This window comes from Bos taurus, chromosome 3 (assembly GCF_002263795.3).
Source record: "Bos taurus isolate L1 Dominette 01449 registration number 42190680 breed Hereford chromosome 3, ARS-UCD2.0, whole genome shotgun sequence".
Classification (NCBI taxonomy): Eukaryota; Metazoa; Chordata; class Mammalia; order Artiodactyla; family Bovidae; genus Bos; species Bos taurus.
The window spans coordinates 93,908,298-93,921,983 of NC_037330.1; the positions used below are offsets into that span (position 1 = coordinate 93,908,298).

A 13,686-nucleotide genomic window follows, 5' to 3' on the forward strand; every position below is an offset into this window, starting at 1 on the left:
TCCCCCGTCCCTGGGATTCTCCAGGCAAGAACACTGGAGTGGGTTGCCATTTCCTTCTCTAGTGCAAGAAAGTGAAAAGTGAAAGTAAAGTCGTTCAGTTGTGTCCAACTCTCAGCGACTCCATGGACTGCAGCCCACCAGGCTCCTCCATCCATGGGATTTGGAGTGGGGTGCCATTGCCTTCTCCGATTCATAGGCAGTGGGGGTGATAATAATTGTAATCAAAATAAAATAACAGTAAAATTTGAAATGGCGCAAAAGTCATGCAGAAGCAAAATATATAACAAAAGGAAAATATAGTGATAATTTTACTAATATATTAAAATAACAATAAATGAAAAGCACAGTCAAATCAGAATAAATATGGTGATGCACTGATAAAGCATTTTACTTGAAAATCATGGAAATTCTATTAGTATGTGTGCATGCATGTGTTTTCTAGAAACCTAGCAGTTTCATGCAGTCAGACTTTTTAGTGAAATACTAACGTAGAATCCTCTTGAATGTGATTTGGCATAAGAGCCTATCAGAGGGGGCCTATGATTCTTCTCAGTCATCTTTTAATTTGCTTTATTCTACTTTAAAAGTCAATATATGGTATTTTAGAGCTTGGGTATACCAGTTTAACTCTTCTCCTTAAATGGACATTTAAGTTGGTATCAGTGTTCTAACTGATATTATAGAAAAATAACATTGTTAATATAGTTTTTCATGCTTAATATTTTCCATAGTAAAGTTCATTCTTTCAACACATACTGAATTCCTGATTTGTACCTATTTCTTTGATATGTACTAGGATTATAACGGAGAAGGCAATGGCACCCCACTCCAGTACTCTTGCCTGGAGAATCCCATGGACAGAGGAGCCTGGTGGGCTGCAGTCCATGGATTTGCTAAAGAGTCGGACACGACTGAGCGACTTCACTTTCACTTTTCACTTTCATGCATTGGAGAAGGAAATGGCAACCCACTCCAGTGTTCTTGCCTGGAGAATCCCAGGGACAGCAGAGCCTGGTGGGCTGCCGTCTATGGGGTCACACAGAGTCGGACACGACTGAAGTGACTTAGCAGCAGCAGCAGGATTATAACAGCATATAGAATAGATGTGTTTCATCCCCTTAGATTCTAGTGAAAATGACGACCAAGTATATTTTCTGTACTTTCTTGCTCACTGAAATATTCCCTTTTCAACTATTCTTCTATTCATTAGGTTCTCTGACATATTAATCCCTTTTCTCCCAGTCTGTCAGTTATCTCCTGTTTTCATTTTTCCTCTCCATTTAACTCACGTTCCTTGGTCTCCCTGTGGCATATACTTCATATTCCTTTGTACCATTGTCCTTCTTTCGCATTGTTGTGTGTTCAGCTTTACATGAACTCAGCCATCCACCATCTCTTTATGCTTGGACTAAGCACCGATGGAAAAAAGTCTTAAAGCTAAGCAGTTTATAGCAAAACTATAAATTAATGTTCACCAGCCTCAACTGGACTTTCAATACTCTCTGACGTTCTTACTACATTTCTTTAGTTACCTCTGTCTCCCATTCGATAGGGACTATTCCAAGTTTTATTTATTTTACTAAAAATTCAGTGCCCAATTTGTTTTGTCCTATCTTTCTTCTCTGCCTTTCTCACACTTGGATGTTTTCCTTTTGAGGCAGAGATGGTATTAAATAGATATTCTTCAACTTTCTGCTACCATATCTATAAATCTGCTTGTATCTTCAGATATCTCTTCTTTTTTAAAAAAAAAATTTGAGTTCATATAGGAACATAGTTGATTAAAAATGTTTATCAGTTTCAGGTATATAGCAAGGTGATTGAGTTATACATATACATGTAGCTATTCTTTTTAAAATTCCTATTTAGGTTATTACAGACTATTGAGGAGCATTCCCTGTGCTATACAGTAGGTCCTTGTACAGATACATACAGTTGGTTATTTATTTTGAATGTAGTATTGTGTACATGTTAATCTGAAACTCCCAATCTATCTTCCTCCCCCTGCCCCTCCATAACCATAAGTTCATTCTCTAAGTCTGAGTCTGTTTTGTAAATAAGCTCATTTGTATTTTTTTTTTTTTAGAATTCACATATAAGCAATATCACATGATATTTGTCATTCTCTGTCTGACTTTCTTCACTTAGTATGAAAACGTCCAGGTCCATCTACGTTGCTGCAGATGGCATTGTTTCATTCTTTTTAATGGCTAATATTCCATTGTATGTGTGTACCACATCTTTTTCCATTCACTTGTCAGTGGACATTCAGGTTGCTTCCATGTCTGCTATTGTAAATAGTGCTGCAGTGAACATTTGGGTGCATATATCTTCTTGAATTATGATTTTCTCTCGATATGTACCCCAGGATTGGGATTGCTGGATCATATGGTATCTCTGTTTTTAGTTTCTTTTTGGTTTTGTTTTTTTAATTATGTTTTACATTGGAGAATAATTGCTTTACTATGTTGTGTTGGTTTCTGTCATACATCAAGGTGAATCAACTGTAAGTATACATACATACCTTTCTCTTGAACTTCCCTCCCACCCCCACCCCAGATCTGTGCCTCTAGGTCATTACAAGAGACCAGGTTGTGCTCCCTGTGTTATACAGCAACTTCCCACTAGCCATCTGTCTTACACATGGCAGTGTATATGTTTCAATGCTACTCTCTCAATTTGTCTAGTTTTAGTTTTTTAAGGAACCTCCATACTGTTCTTCATAGTGTCTGTACCAATTCATATTCCCACCAATAGTGTAGGAGGGTTCCCTTTTCTCTACACCTTCTCCAGCATTTATTGTTGGTAGATTTTTTGATGATGGCCATTCTAACTGATGTGAAATGATACCTCATTGTAATTTTTGATTTGCATTTCTCTAATAATTAGCAGTGTTGACTATCTTTTCTTGTGCCTCTTGGCCATCTATGTGTCTTCTTTTGATTGGGTTTTTTTTTTTTAATTGAGCTGCATGAGCTGTTTGTAAATTTTGGAGACTAATCCTGTCCATCGCATCATTTCTTTTCATTTTGTTTATGGTTTCCTTTGTTGTGCAAAAGATTTTGAGTTGAAGTCACATTTGTTTATTTTTTAATTTCCCTTACTCTAGGAGACGGCTCAGAAAAGATGTTGCTGTGATTTATGTAAAAGTGTATTCTGCCTGTTTTCCTCTTGTTTTATAGTATCAGGTCATACATTTAGGTCTTTAATCAGTTTTTGTGTATGGTGTTAAAGAATGTTCTAATTTCATTTTTTTACTTGTAGCTGTGCAGTTTTTGCAGCACCGTTTGTTAAAGAGACTGTCTTTCCTCCATTGTATAGTTTTGCCTCCTTTGTCATAGATTAATTGACCATAGTTGCATGGGTTTATTTCTGGGGTTTACATCTTAGTCCGTTAATCTGTATTTCTGTTTTTGTGCCAGTACCATACTATTTTGATGACTGTATCTTTGTAGTACAGTCAGACATCAGGAAGCCTGATTTCTCCAGCTCTGTTTTTCTTTCTCAGCATTGCTTTGGCTATTCTGGGTCTTTTGTGTCTCCATACAAGTTTTAAGATTTTTTTTTGTTCTAGTTCTGTGGAAAATGCCATTGGTAATTTGATAGGGATTACATTAAATCTGTAGATTGCCTTGGGTAGGATAATCATTTTGACAATATTGATTATTCCAATTCAAGAACATGGTATATCTTCCCATCTGTTTGTGTAATCTTTGATTTCTTTCATCAGTGTTTTATAGTTTCAGAGTACAGGTCTTTTCTCTCCTTGGGTAGGTTTAATCCTAGGTAATCTTTTCTTTTTGATGTGATGATAAATGGGGTTGTTTCTTTAGTTTCTCCTTCTGGTCTTTCATTGTTAGTGTATAGAAATGCAAGATTTATGTGTATTTTATATCCTGCTGCTGCTGAGTCGCTTCAGTCATGTCCGACTCTGTGTGACCCCATAGATGGCACCCCACCAGGCTCCCCTGTCCCTGGGATTCTCCAAGCAGGAACACTGGAGTGGGTTGCCATTTCCTTCTCCAATGCACGAAAGTGAAAAGTGAAAGTGAAGTCTCTCAGTCGTGTCCGACTCTTAGCGACCCCATGGACTGAAGCCTACTAGGCTCCTCCGTCCATGGGATTTTCCAGGCAAAAGAGTACTGGAGTGGGGTGCCATTGCCAAATTCATTAATAAGCTCTTACAGTTTTCTGGTGGCATCTTTAGAATTTTCTGTGTATAGTATGTCATCTAAAACAGTGACAGGTTTTCCTCTTTTCCAGTTTATATTCCTTTTATTTCTTTTTCTTCTCTGATTTGTTATGGCTAGGACTTCCAAAACTATGTAGAATAAGAGTGGTGAGAATACGGATATCCTTGTCATGTTCCAAATCTAAGAGGTAATGCTTTCAGCTTTTCACCATGGAGTATGATGTTAACTACAGGCTAGTCGTATATGGCCTTTATTATGTTGAGGTATGTTCGCTCCCTGCCCACTTTCTGGAGAGTTTTTATCATAAATAGGTGTTGAATTTTGTTTAAAGCTTTTTCTGCATTTGTTGAGATGATTGTATGGCTTTTATTCTTCTATTTGTTGATGTGGTGTATCATACTAATTGATGTGCAGATATTGAAAAATCCTTGCATCCCTGGTATAAATCCCAATTGATCATGGTGTGTGATCCTTTTAATATATTGTTGGATTCAGATTGCTAGTATTTTTTGTTGAGGATTTTTGTGTCTATGTTCATCAGTGATAGTGACCTATAAATTTTTTTTTTGGTAGTATCTTTGTCTGATTTTGGTTTCAGTATGGTGATGGCCTTATAGAATGAGTTTGGGAGTATTCATTTCTCTGCATTTTTTTGGGAATAGTTTCGGAAGAATAAGTGTCAACTCTTCTCTAAGTGATGGAACTAATCTGTGATGCCATCTGGTCCTGGACTTTTGTTTATTGGAAGTTTATATTTCTTTTTGGTTCAGTCTTAGGAGACTGTGCCTTTCTAACAATTTATCCATTTCTTCCAGGTTGTCTACTTTATTGGCATATAGTTGTTTGTAGTAGTTTTTTATGATCCTTTGTATTTCTCTGATGTCTATTGTAACTTCTCCTTTTTAATTTCTAATTTTGTTGATTTAAGCTCGCTGTCTTTTCTTGAAGAGTCTGGCTAAAGGTTTATCAGTTTTGTTTATCTTTTCAGATAATCAGCTTTTTGTTTCATTGATTTTATTGATTTTGTTTGTTTATATTTCTGCTCTGATCTCTCTTTCTTTCCTTCTACTAACTTTGAGTTTTGTTTATTCTTTTTTCTCTGTTGGCTTTAGACATTAAATTAGGTTGTTTATTTGTGATTTTTCTTGTTTCCTGAGGTAAGATTGTATTGCTATAAATTTCTCAAAACTGCGTTTATCATGTCCCTAGGTTTTGGATCATTGTGCTTTCATTTTCATTTGACTCTAGGTAATTTTTATGTCCTTTTTGATTTCTTCGGTGATCCATTGATTGTTTAATAGTATTTTTTTTAGCTTCCATGTATTTGTGTTTTTTAGTTTTTTTTTCTTATAGTTGATTCCTAATCTAATAGCAATGTGGTTAGAAAAGATGCTTGATATGATTTTTAATTTTCTTAAATTTACTGAAGCTTACTTTGTGGCCCAGCCTGTCATTAATCCTGGAGAATGTTCCATGGCCTCTTGAGAAAAGTGTATATTCTGCTGCTTTTGAATGGAATACTCTATAAATGTCAATGAAGGTGGTCTGGTCTAATGTGTCATTTAAGACCTGTGTTTCTGTATTAATCTTCTTTCTAGATAATCTGTCCATTGATATAAATGGAGTATTTTTAAGTCCCCCACTATTAATTACATTACTGTTGATTTCTCCTTTAATGACTGTTAATATTTGCCTTATATATTGGGGTACTCTGTATTGGGTAAGTATTTATATACAATTGTTATAGCTTCTTCTTGGAATGATTCCTTGATCATTATGTAGCGTCCTTCTTTGTCTCTTTTGTCTATTTTGAAGTCTCTTTTGTCTGAGAAAAATATTGCTATTCCAGCTATCTTTTAATTTACATTTGCACAGAGTACCTTTTTCCATCCCCTCACTTTCAGTCTGTATGTGTCCCTAGATGTGAAGTAGGTCTCTTGTAGATATCATGTATATGGATCTTGTTTTTGTATCCATTCACCTCTATTTCTTTTGGTTAGAGCACTAAACCCATTTAATGTTTAAGGTAATTACCAGTATATATGTTCCTATTGCCATTTTCTTAATTGGTTTGGATTTGCTTTGTAGGTCTTTTTTGTTCCATTCCTGTTTTGTTCCAGTAGTCATGCATGGATGTAAGAGTTGGACTGTAAAGAAAGCTGAGCGCCGATAAATTGATGCTTTTGAACTGTGGTGTTGGAGAAGACTCTTGAGAGTCCCTTGGACTGCCAGGAGATCCAACCAGTCCATCCTAAAGGAAATCAGTCCTGGGCATTCATTGGAAGGACTGATGTTGAAGCTTCAACTCCAATATTTTGGCCACCCACCTGATGCAAAAAACTGACTCATTTGAAAAGACCCTGATGCTGGGAAGGATTGAAGGCAGGAGGAGAAGGGGATGACAGAGGATGAGATGGTTAGATGTCATCACTGACTCAATGGGCATGAATTTGGGTAAACTCTGGGAGTTGGTGATGGACAGGGAGGCCTGGAGTGCTGCGGTTCTTGGGGTCGCAAAGAGTCGGACACAACTGAGTGACTGAACTCAGTTCAACAGTTCAGTGTCCTGAACTCAGTTCAGGACAACAAAACTGAACTGTTTTGTTCTCTTGTCTTGTGATTTGATGACTAACTTTAGTGTTGTATTTGGATTCCATTTTCATTTTTGTGTATGTATCTGTTGTAGATTTTCAGTTTGTGGTTACCCTGAGGTTTTGATATTCAGTTCAGTTCAGTTGCTCAGTCATGTCTTGACTCTTTTCGACCCCATGGACTGCAGGACATCAGGCCTCCCTGTCCATCACCAACTCCTGGAGTTTACTCAGACTCATGTCCATTGAGTCAGTGATGCCATTCAACTATCTCATCCTCTGTCGTCCCCTTCTCCTCCCACCTTCGATCTTTCCCAGCATCAGGGTCTTTTCAAATGAGTCAGTTCTTCGCATCAGGTGGCCAAAGTATTGGCATATCAGCTTCAGCATCGGTCCTTCCAATGAATATTCAGGACCTTTTTCCTTTAGGATGGACTGGTTGGATCTCCTTGCAGTCCAGGGAACTCTCAAGAGTCTTCTCCAACACCACAGTTCAAAAGCAGCAACTCTTCGGTGTTCAGCTTTCTTTATAGTCCAACTCTCACATCCGTACATGACTACTGAAAAAACCATAGCCTTGACTAGACGGACCTTTGTTGGCAAAGGAATGTCTCTGCTTTTTAATATGCTGTCTAGGTTGGTCACAACTAGTTTTTGGTGACCATGAGGTTTTGATACAGCATTCTGTATATAAAAAAGATTGTTTTAAGTTGCTGGTCTTTTAATTCAAACTTTTTTCCAATATCCTGCATTTGTGTTCTCCTCTTCTCATAATTACTGGTTTTGATATCATATTTGTGTGCAGATGATTTCTTACCTTTACTTTGTATTTACTGGTAAGCTTTTCCATTCATAATTTTGTTTCCAGTAGTTGCCCTTTCTTTTCTGCTTAAAGTTCCTTTGGCATTTGTTGCAAAAGTGGTCTGGTGGTGCTGAATTTTCTTAGTTTTTTCTTGTTTGTAAAGCTTTTGCTTTCTCTATCAAATCTGAATTGAGATCTTTGCCAGATGGAGTACTGTTAGCTGTAGGTTCTTTGCTTTCATCACTTTAAATATATCATCAGATCAGATCAGATCAGATCAGTCGCTCAGTTGTGTCTGACTCTTTGCAACCCCATGAATCGCAGCACGCCAGGCCTCCCTGTCCATCACTAACTCCCGGAGTTCACCCAGACTCACGTCCATCGAGTCAGTGATGCCATCCAGCCATCTCATCCTCTGTCATCCCCTTCTCCTCTTGCCCCCAATCCCTCCCAGCATCAGACTCTTTTCCAGTGAGTCAACTTTTCACATGAGGTGGCCAAAGTACTGGAGTTTCATCTTTAGCATCATTCCTTCCAAAGAACACCCAGGGCTGATCTCCTTCAGAATGGACTTGTTGGATCTTCTTGCAGTCCAAGGGATTCTCAAGAGTCTTCTCCAACACCACAGTTCAAAAGCATCATTCTTCGGCGCTCAGCCTTCTTCACAGTCCAGCTCTCCCTTTTTGCCTGCAGAGTTTCTGCTGAGAAATTAGCTGATAACCTTATGGGAGTTCCCTTGTATTTGTTGCTTTTCTTTGTTGCTTTTAATATTTTAATATTTTTTCTTTGTTTTTAATTTTTGTCCATTTGATTCCTATTTGTTTTGGTGTGTTCTTCCTTGGGTTTATTCTACCTGGAACTCTCTGACCTTCCTGGAATTGGATGACTGTTTCCTTTCCTTTGTTAGGTAAGTTTTCAACTATTACCTCTTCAAATATTTTCTTAAGTCCCTTCTTTCTTTCTTTTCCTTCTGGGACTACATGATGTGAATGTTTGAGGCTTTTAAAGTTGTCCCAGAGGTCTCTTAGAGTGTCTTCATTTCTTTTCCTTCTTTATTCTGTTCCATGGCAGTGATATCCACCATTCTGATTTCCAGATCACTTATCCTTTCTTCTGCCTCAGTTACTCTGCTGTTGATTCCTTCTAGTGTGTTTTTCATTTTGGTTATTGTATTGTTCATCTCTGTTTGTTCTTCAGCTCTTCTGTGTCTTTGTTAAACGTTTCTTTCATCTTCTTAATTTGTGGCTCCATTTTTTTTTTAAGAGATCTTGGGTCATCTTCACTACCATTAATCTGAAATTTTTTATTTTTTTTTTAACCCTAGATTGCTTATCTCCACTTCATTTTGTTTTTCTAGGGTTTTGTCTTGTTCCTTCACCTGGGACATATTCTTCTGTTGTCTCATTTTGTCTAACATTCTGTAATTACAGCTTCAGTTCTGCAAGCTGCAGGATTGTAGTTCTTCTTGTGTCTGCTGTCTGCCATCTGGTGGATGAGGCTGTCTAAGAGGCTTGTGCAGGCTTCCTAGTGGGAGGGTCTAGTTCCTGTCTGCTGGTAGGTGGTGCTGTGTCTTGTCCGTTTGGTGGTAAGGGCCATGCTCAGGAAGACTTCAAGTGACCTGTCTGCTTGATGGATGGGGCTGTGTTTCAGCCTTTTTGGTGGTTTGGCCTCAGGTGTCCTGGCACTTGAGCCTTCAGGCTGTTGAATGGGGTTAAGGTTGTGGGGAGGAAATAGTAGCCTCCAGGAGGACTCACACCAATGCATGCTCATTAAAACTGCTGTTGCAAGTGTCTTTGTTCCCAGAGTGAGCCACAGCCCCACCCCCCCACCTCTGCCAGAGACCCTCCAATAATAGCAGGTAGATCTAGCCCAGTTTCTTATGAAATCACTGTTCTTTCCCCTGAGTCCTGGTACCTAGAGGTCCTTGTGTACTCCTTCTCAGAGTGGAATTTCTGTTTTTCCCAGTTCTGTGGAATTTCTTCAATCAAACCCCACTGGCCTTCAAAGTTAGATTCTCTGGGGGCTTCTCTTCCTATTACCAGATCCTCAGGCTGGGAAGCCTGACATGAAGTTCAGGGCTTTCAGTCCTGTGGTAGAACTTCTGTGGTATAATTATTTTCTAGTTTGTGAGTTTCCCACACAGCAGGTATGGGATTTGATTTTACTGCAGTTGTGCCTCTCCTACAGTTTTGTTGTGGCTTCTTCATCTTTGGATATAGGGTGTCTTTTTTGATAGGTTCCAGCCTTTTTGTTTTTATTGTTCAATGGTTGTTCAGCAGTTAGTTGTTATTTTGGTGTTCCTCTAAGAAGGGAGCTTCCCTGATAGCTCAGTTGGTAAAGAATCTGCCTGCAAAGAGACCCCAGTTCGATTCCTGGGTCGGGAAGATCCCCTGGAGAAGGGAAAGGCTACCCACTCCAGCTTTCTGGCCTGGAGAATTCCATGGACTGTATAGTCCATGGGATCTCAAAGAGTCAGACACAACTGAGAAGGGGTGAACTCAGTCATTCTGCTTCACATCTTTCTGGCCAGTCACCAGATACACCTTCTTTATCAGAGACTGGTCCTTCCATAGGTACTCTAGATCCGTTCATTATTTTCTGTACCTTAAAGATTCAGTCATCTGTGAAAAATATTTTCAAAGATGAAATAGATAAAATGTAATTGCAGATTAGGATTAACAATTTGCCTTCTATTTTAATGATAGGGAGCACTAACTTTGAACTCCAATTAAGCAAATGTCTCCTCCAGAAAATGTTCCTTTTTTCAAATTAGTAAACTTACATTATAAAAACATTATACTCTGTTATTATTAATATATTTTGAAATTCTTCAATAAAATTTTTGTGGGAATTTTCTCTCTTATTTTATAAGTACCTATATAATACAATGTCTTCAATTTTACCTCAACACCTAAAATTTTAACTCTCTGGCTCTTCCCAGAAGTTTGCTGACCCCAGGTCTAGGCCACCTTAACTAGGAAGGTGGGATGAAGAAAAATTGATTAAAGAGATAGATACTCAGGAATAGAATGGATACAACCTGGTGGTTAATTAGAGGTGATGAGTCGAGGAGAAATCAGGGGGATTTCCTAGATTTTGCCATAAGCAACCAGGTAAATTAAGAAAGGCTTTCATTTTTGTCTTATCAGAAAAAATGATAATGAAGAGTTTAATAAATTATGTTGACTTCATCAGTAGTAAAGAATTATATTGTGTTCTTTTATAGAAATACAGTTTTATTGAGAAATAATTCATGTACTTTAGCGTTCACCTATATAAAGTGAGTAATTCAGTGTTTTTGAGTATTTTTTGCAAGATTGTACAACCATCACCACATCTAATTAGAACATTTTGTCCTCTCTCAAGGAAACTCCTGTCCCAATTAGCAGTCAGTCCTCCTTCCTTTTTCCTCTCACTCTGTTGATTTGCCTATTGTGGACGTTTTATGAAAATGGAATCAGAGTATGTGTAGCCTTTTGTGACTGGTTTCTTTCATCTAACAGAATGTATTCAGGGTTCATTCAAGCTGTAGCATATATCAATATTTCATTCTTTTTTTTATGGTTGAATGATATTCCATTGTATGGTTATATTACATTTTATTTATTCATTCTTCAGTTTGTTGGAAATTTGTATTGTTTCTATTCTTTGGCTACTATGAGTAGTGCTGCTATAAATATTTGTGTACAAAATTTTCTGTGGATGTATGTTTTCATTTCTTTTGGGCATATACGTAATGGTAGAATTGTTGGGTCGTTTTAATAAGTTTATGTTTAACTTTCTGAGGAGCTACCAAGCTGTTTCTTAAAAGAATTGGACTATTTTATATTCCTACCTGCAATATATGAAGGTTCCAGTTTTTTCACATCCTCACAATACTTGTTGCTATCTTTTTTCTTTTCTAATAGCCATGTAGTGGGTGTCTCTCTTAAACTTTTATCCCTGACATTAGATAGATTTGAAGAAATCAGAGTACTAAGTAAACATGTTGTCTTGCCATCCAAAGATATGGGTATTGTCAGGATAAACTAGTCTTTGTGATGGTGCAAAACTAAACTAAAGCTTAGAAAGATAACAAAGGTAGTAAGATAAAGCAAAAATGAGCTGATTCTTCGAAGACTTGGAAAAATGATTTAAATTCTTATTGGTTCTCTGTATTCTTTTTAGGTGTATTCTACTTTGGATAGTAAATGTTACATATTCTTGAAATGTTGAATGTAAATCCAGTGATACTTTAAACAAACCAGAGGATTGATTTATTTACATAGAGTTATTTTGTAAAGATACTGATTCCTTTGTGGAAGTAGCCTGGTGGGGCAGAAAGCATGAGATTTGTAGTCAGACAGACTTAGCTTGAAATCCTTTATCTCTTACTTACTAGCATTTTTTGCTGTGGGCAAACGGCTTGAACTTTCCGAGCCTTGGAGCCTCAGTTTCCTCATCTATAAAATGAGCAGGAAAATAGTATCTACTTTATTGGGGTATTACACAAAGATGTTACAGATGAATGAGAAAAAAGTGTGAATGTGAAGTGATTAGTACTGTTAGCAGCTGTGATATTGATGATGATAATTCTGAATCTTGTTTTCATATCATGGTTTTAGTTACAGTGAAATACTTGTTGATATTTATTTTGTTTTTTAAAAAATTACTTTTGGGTCCTGGTCTGTTTTCCATTTGGATTCAAAAGTTTACAGTGATTTTTTTTTTTTCCCTAGTAAAGTTGTATTTTCTTCCTAGGAGTACTTCTTTGATTCCAGAGTATTAACAGATGGAGAACTGGCTCCCAATGATCGATGTTGCCGTGTATGTGGAAAAATAGGCCACTATATGAAAGACTGCCCCAAAAGGAGAAGGTTGGCAAATGATTATATAACAACATTGTAGGGAAAATAAATATGAGGCAAATTGATATAAATAAATATGAGGAAAATAATATGAGGCAAATTGTGTTTAGATATGTTTAAATTGAGAAAGTTTAGAGCTTGAAGTTGACCCTTAGGTAAATGTATATTTGAATGGTGTTTTGTGAAAGAGTGAGATTTATTCCTGGTACATTGGTGTCTCATGATGTTTATTATTTGTTCATCTATTCATTAAGGCTTTTTAAACTGCAGAAGTATTTATTAACACCTACTGTATGCTGGAAAGTGTGCTAGGATCCAAGGGAAAAAAAGACCAAGATACGAGGTTCTTGCTGAGAACCTCACTGTTACGAAAACAAATAAGTGAAAAATAATTAAATGAATCTTTGAGGTATATATTGTAAGATATGCCTATATACTCTTTCCCTTAAGGAATATACATCCTCTGTGCTCCCTGAAAATATGTCTGTCGTACTTTCCTGTGTTCTTTATACTATGTTATTAGGCCAGGAAATTCCTTTTTTAGTCATCAAGCCTTACTTAATGTAAAGAGCTTAGAACTTTTCATACAGAACAAATTCGTAGTTTCCATCACTGCTATTTATTAAATTTAGAGAAGACACTTTCTCTAAGCCTCAAATGTCTTTCTCTATAAAATGGAGATAATAAATAGCCAACTAAGGATTGTAGAATTAAAATTTGCTATTAAACATTAAAAACTGATATTGTATAATGAAACTACTAGAATACCCGGTGTCTGCCATATGAGTAGGTATGTGAGAACCCTTGCCTTCAGAAAAGTGCATGAAACAATGGGCATGTTAGTCCCTTTATTGTGAGGCTCTTGTATAGTTTAGTTTATTCTATAGTTCCCTCGGTTTATAAGTCCCTAGCCCCACGTTATTGCTATCAGCAGTTTACTGTTTAGACTAAAGAAGAAAGACAGTGAAGAAGAGAAAGAAGGGAATGAAGAGGAGAAAGACTCCCGAGACCTTCTTGACCCCCGAGACCTCCACGACACTAGAGACTTTAGAGACCCCAGAGACCTCAGATGTTTTATCTGCGGAGATGCAGGACATGTGCGAAGGGAGTGCCCAGAGGTCAAGCTGGCCCGTCAGAGGAATAGCAGTGTGGCAGGTAAATAGAAAAAGCCAAAAATAGTTTTTGGCAGAAATAGTGTCATTTATGTTGATGTCATTTTAAGGGCCCTGATTCTTCTCTATTCTAAACATAGC

General features: G+C 37.2%; 1 protein-coding gene across 14 annotated transcripts in view; it reads left to right on the plus strand.

Moving 5' to 3' along the window:
• The window catches only part of TUT4 (terminal uridylyl transferase 4), a 143,722-nt gene that overhangs the window by 120,686 nt on the left and 9,350 nt on the right, over positions 1–13,686 (plus strand). For 7 of the 14 annotated variants that reach the window (XM_059884619.1, XM_005204565.5, XM_005204560.4 and 4 more), the window contains 2 exons: positions 12,327–12,442; positions 13,365–13,588. In XM_059884619.1, the coding sequence (XP_059740602.1) occupies positions 12,327–12,442; positions 13,365–13,588 (340 nt within the window). The remainder of the gene's footprint in view (positions 1–12,326; positions 12,443–13,364; positions 13,589–13,686) is intronic. The other 7 variants (XM_005204566.5, XM_005204563.4, XM_024989412.2 and 4 more) reach the window with 2 other exon arrangements.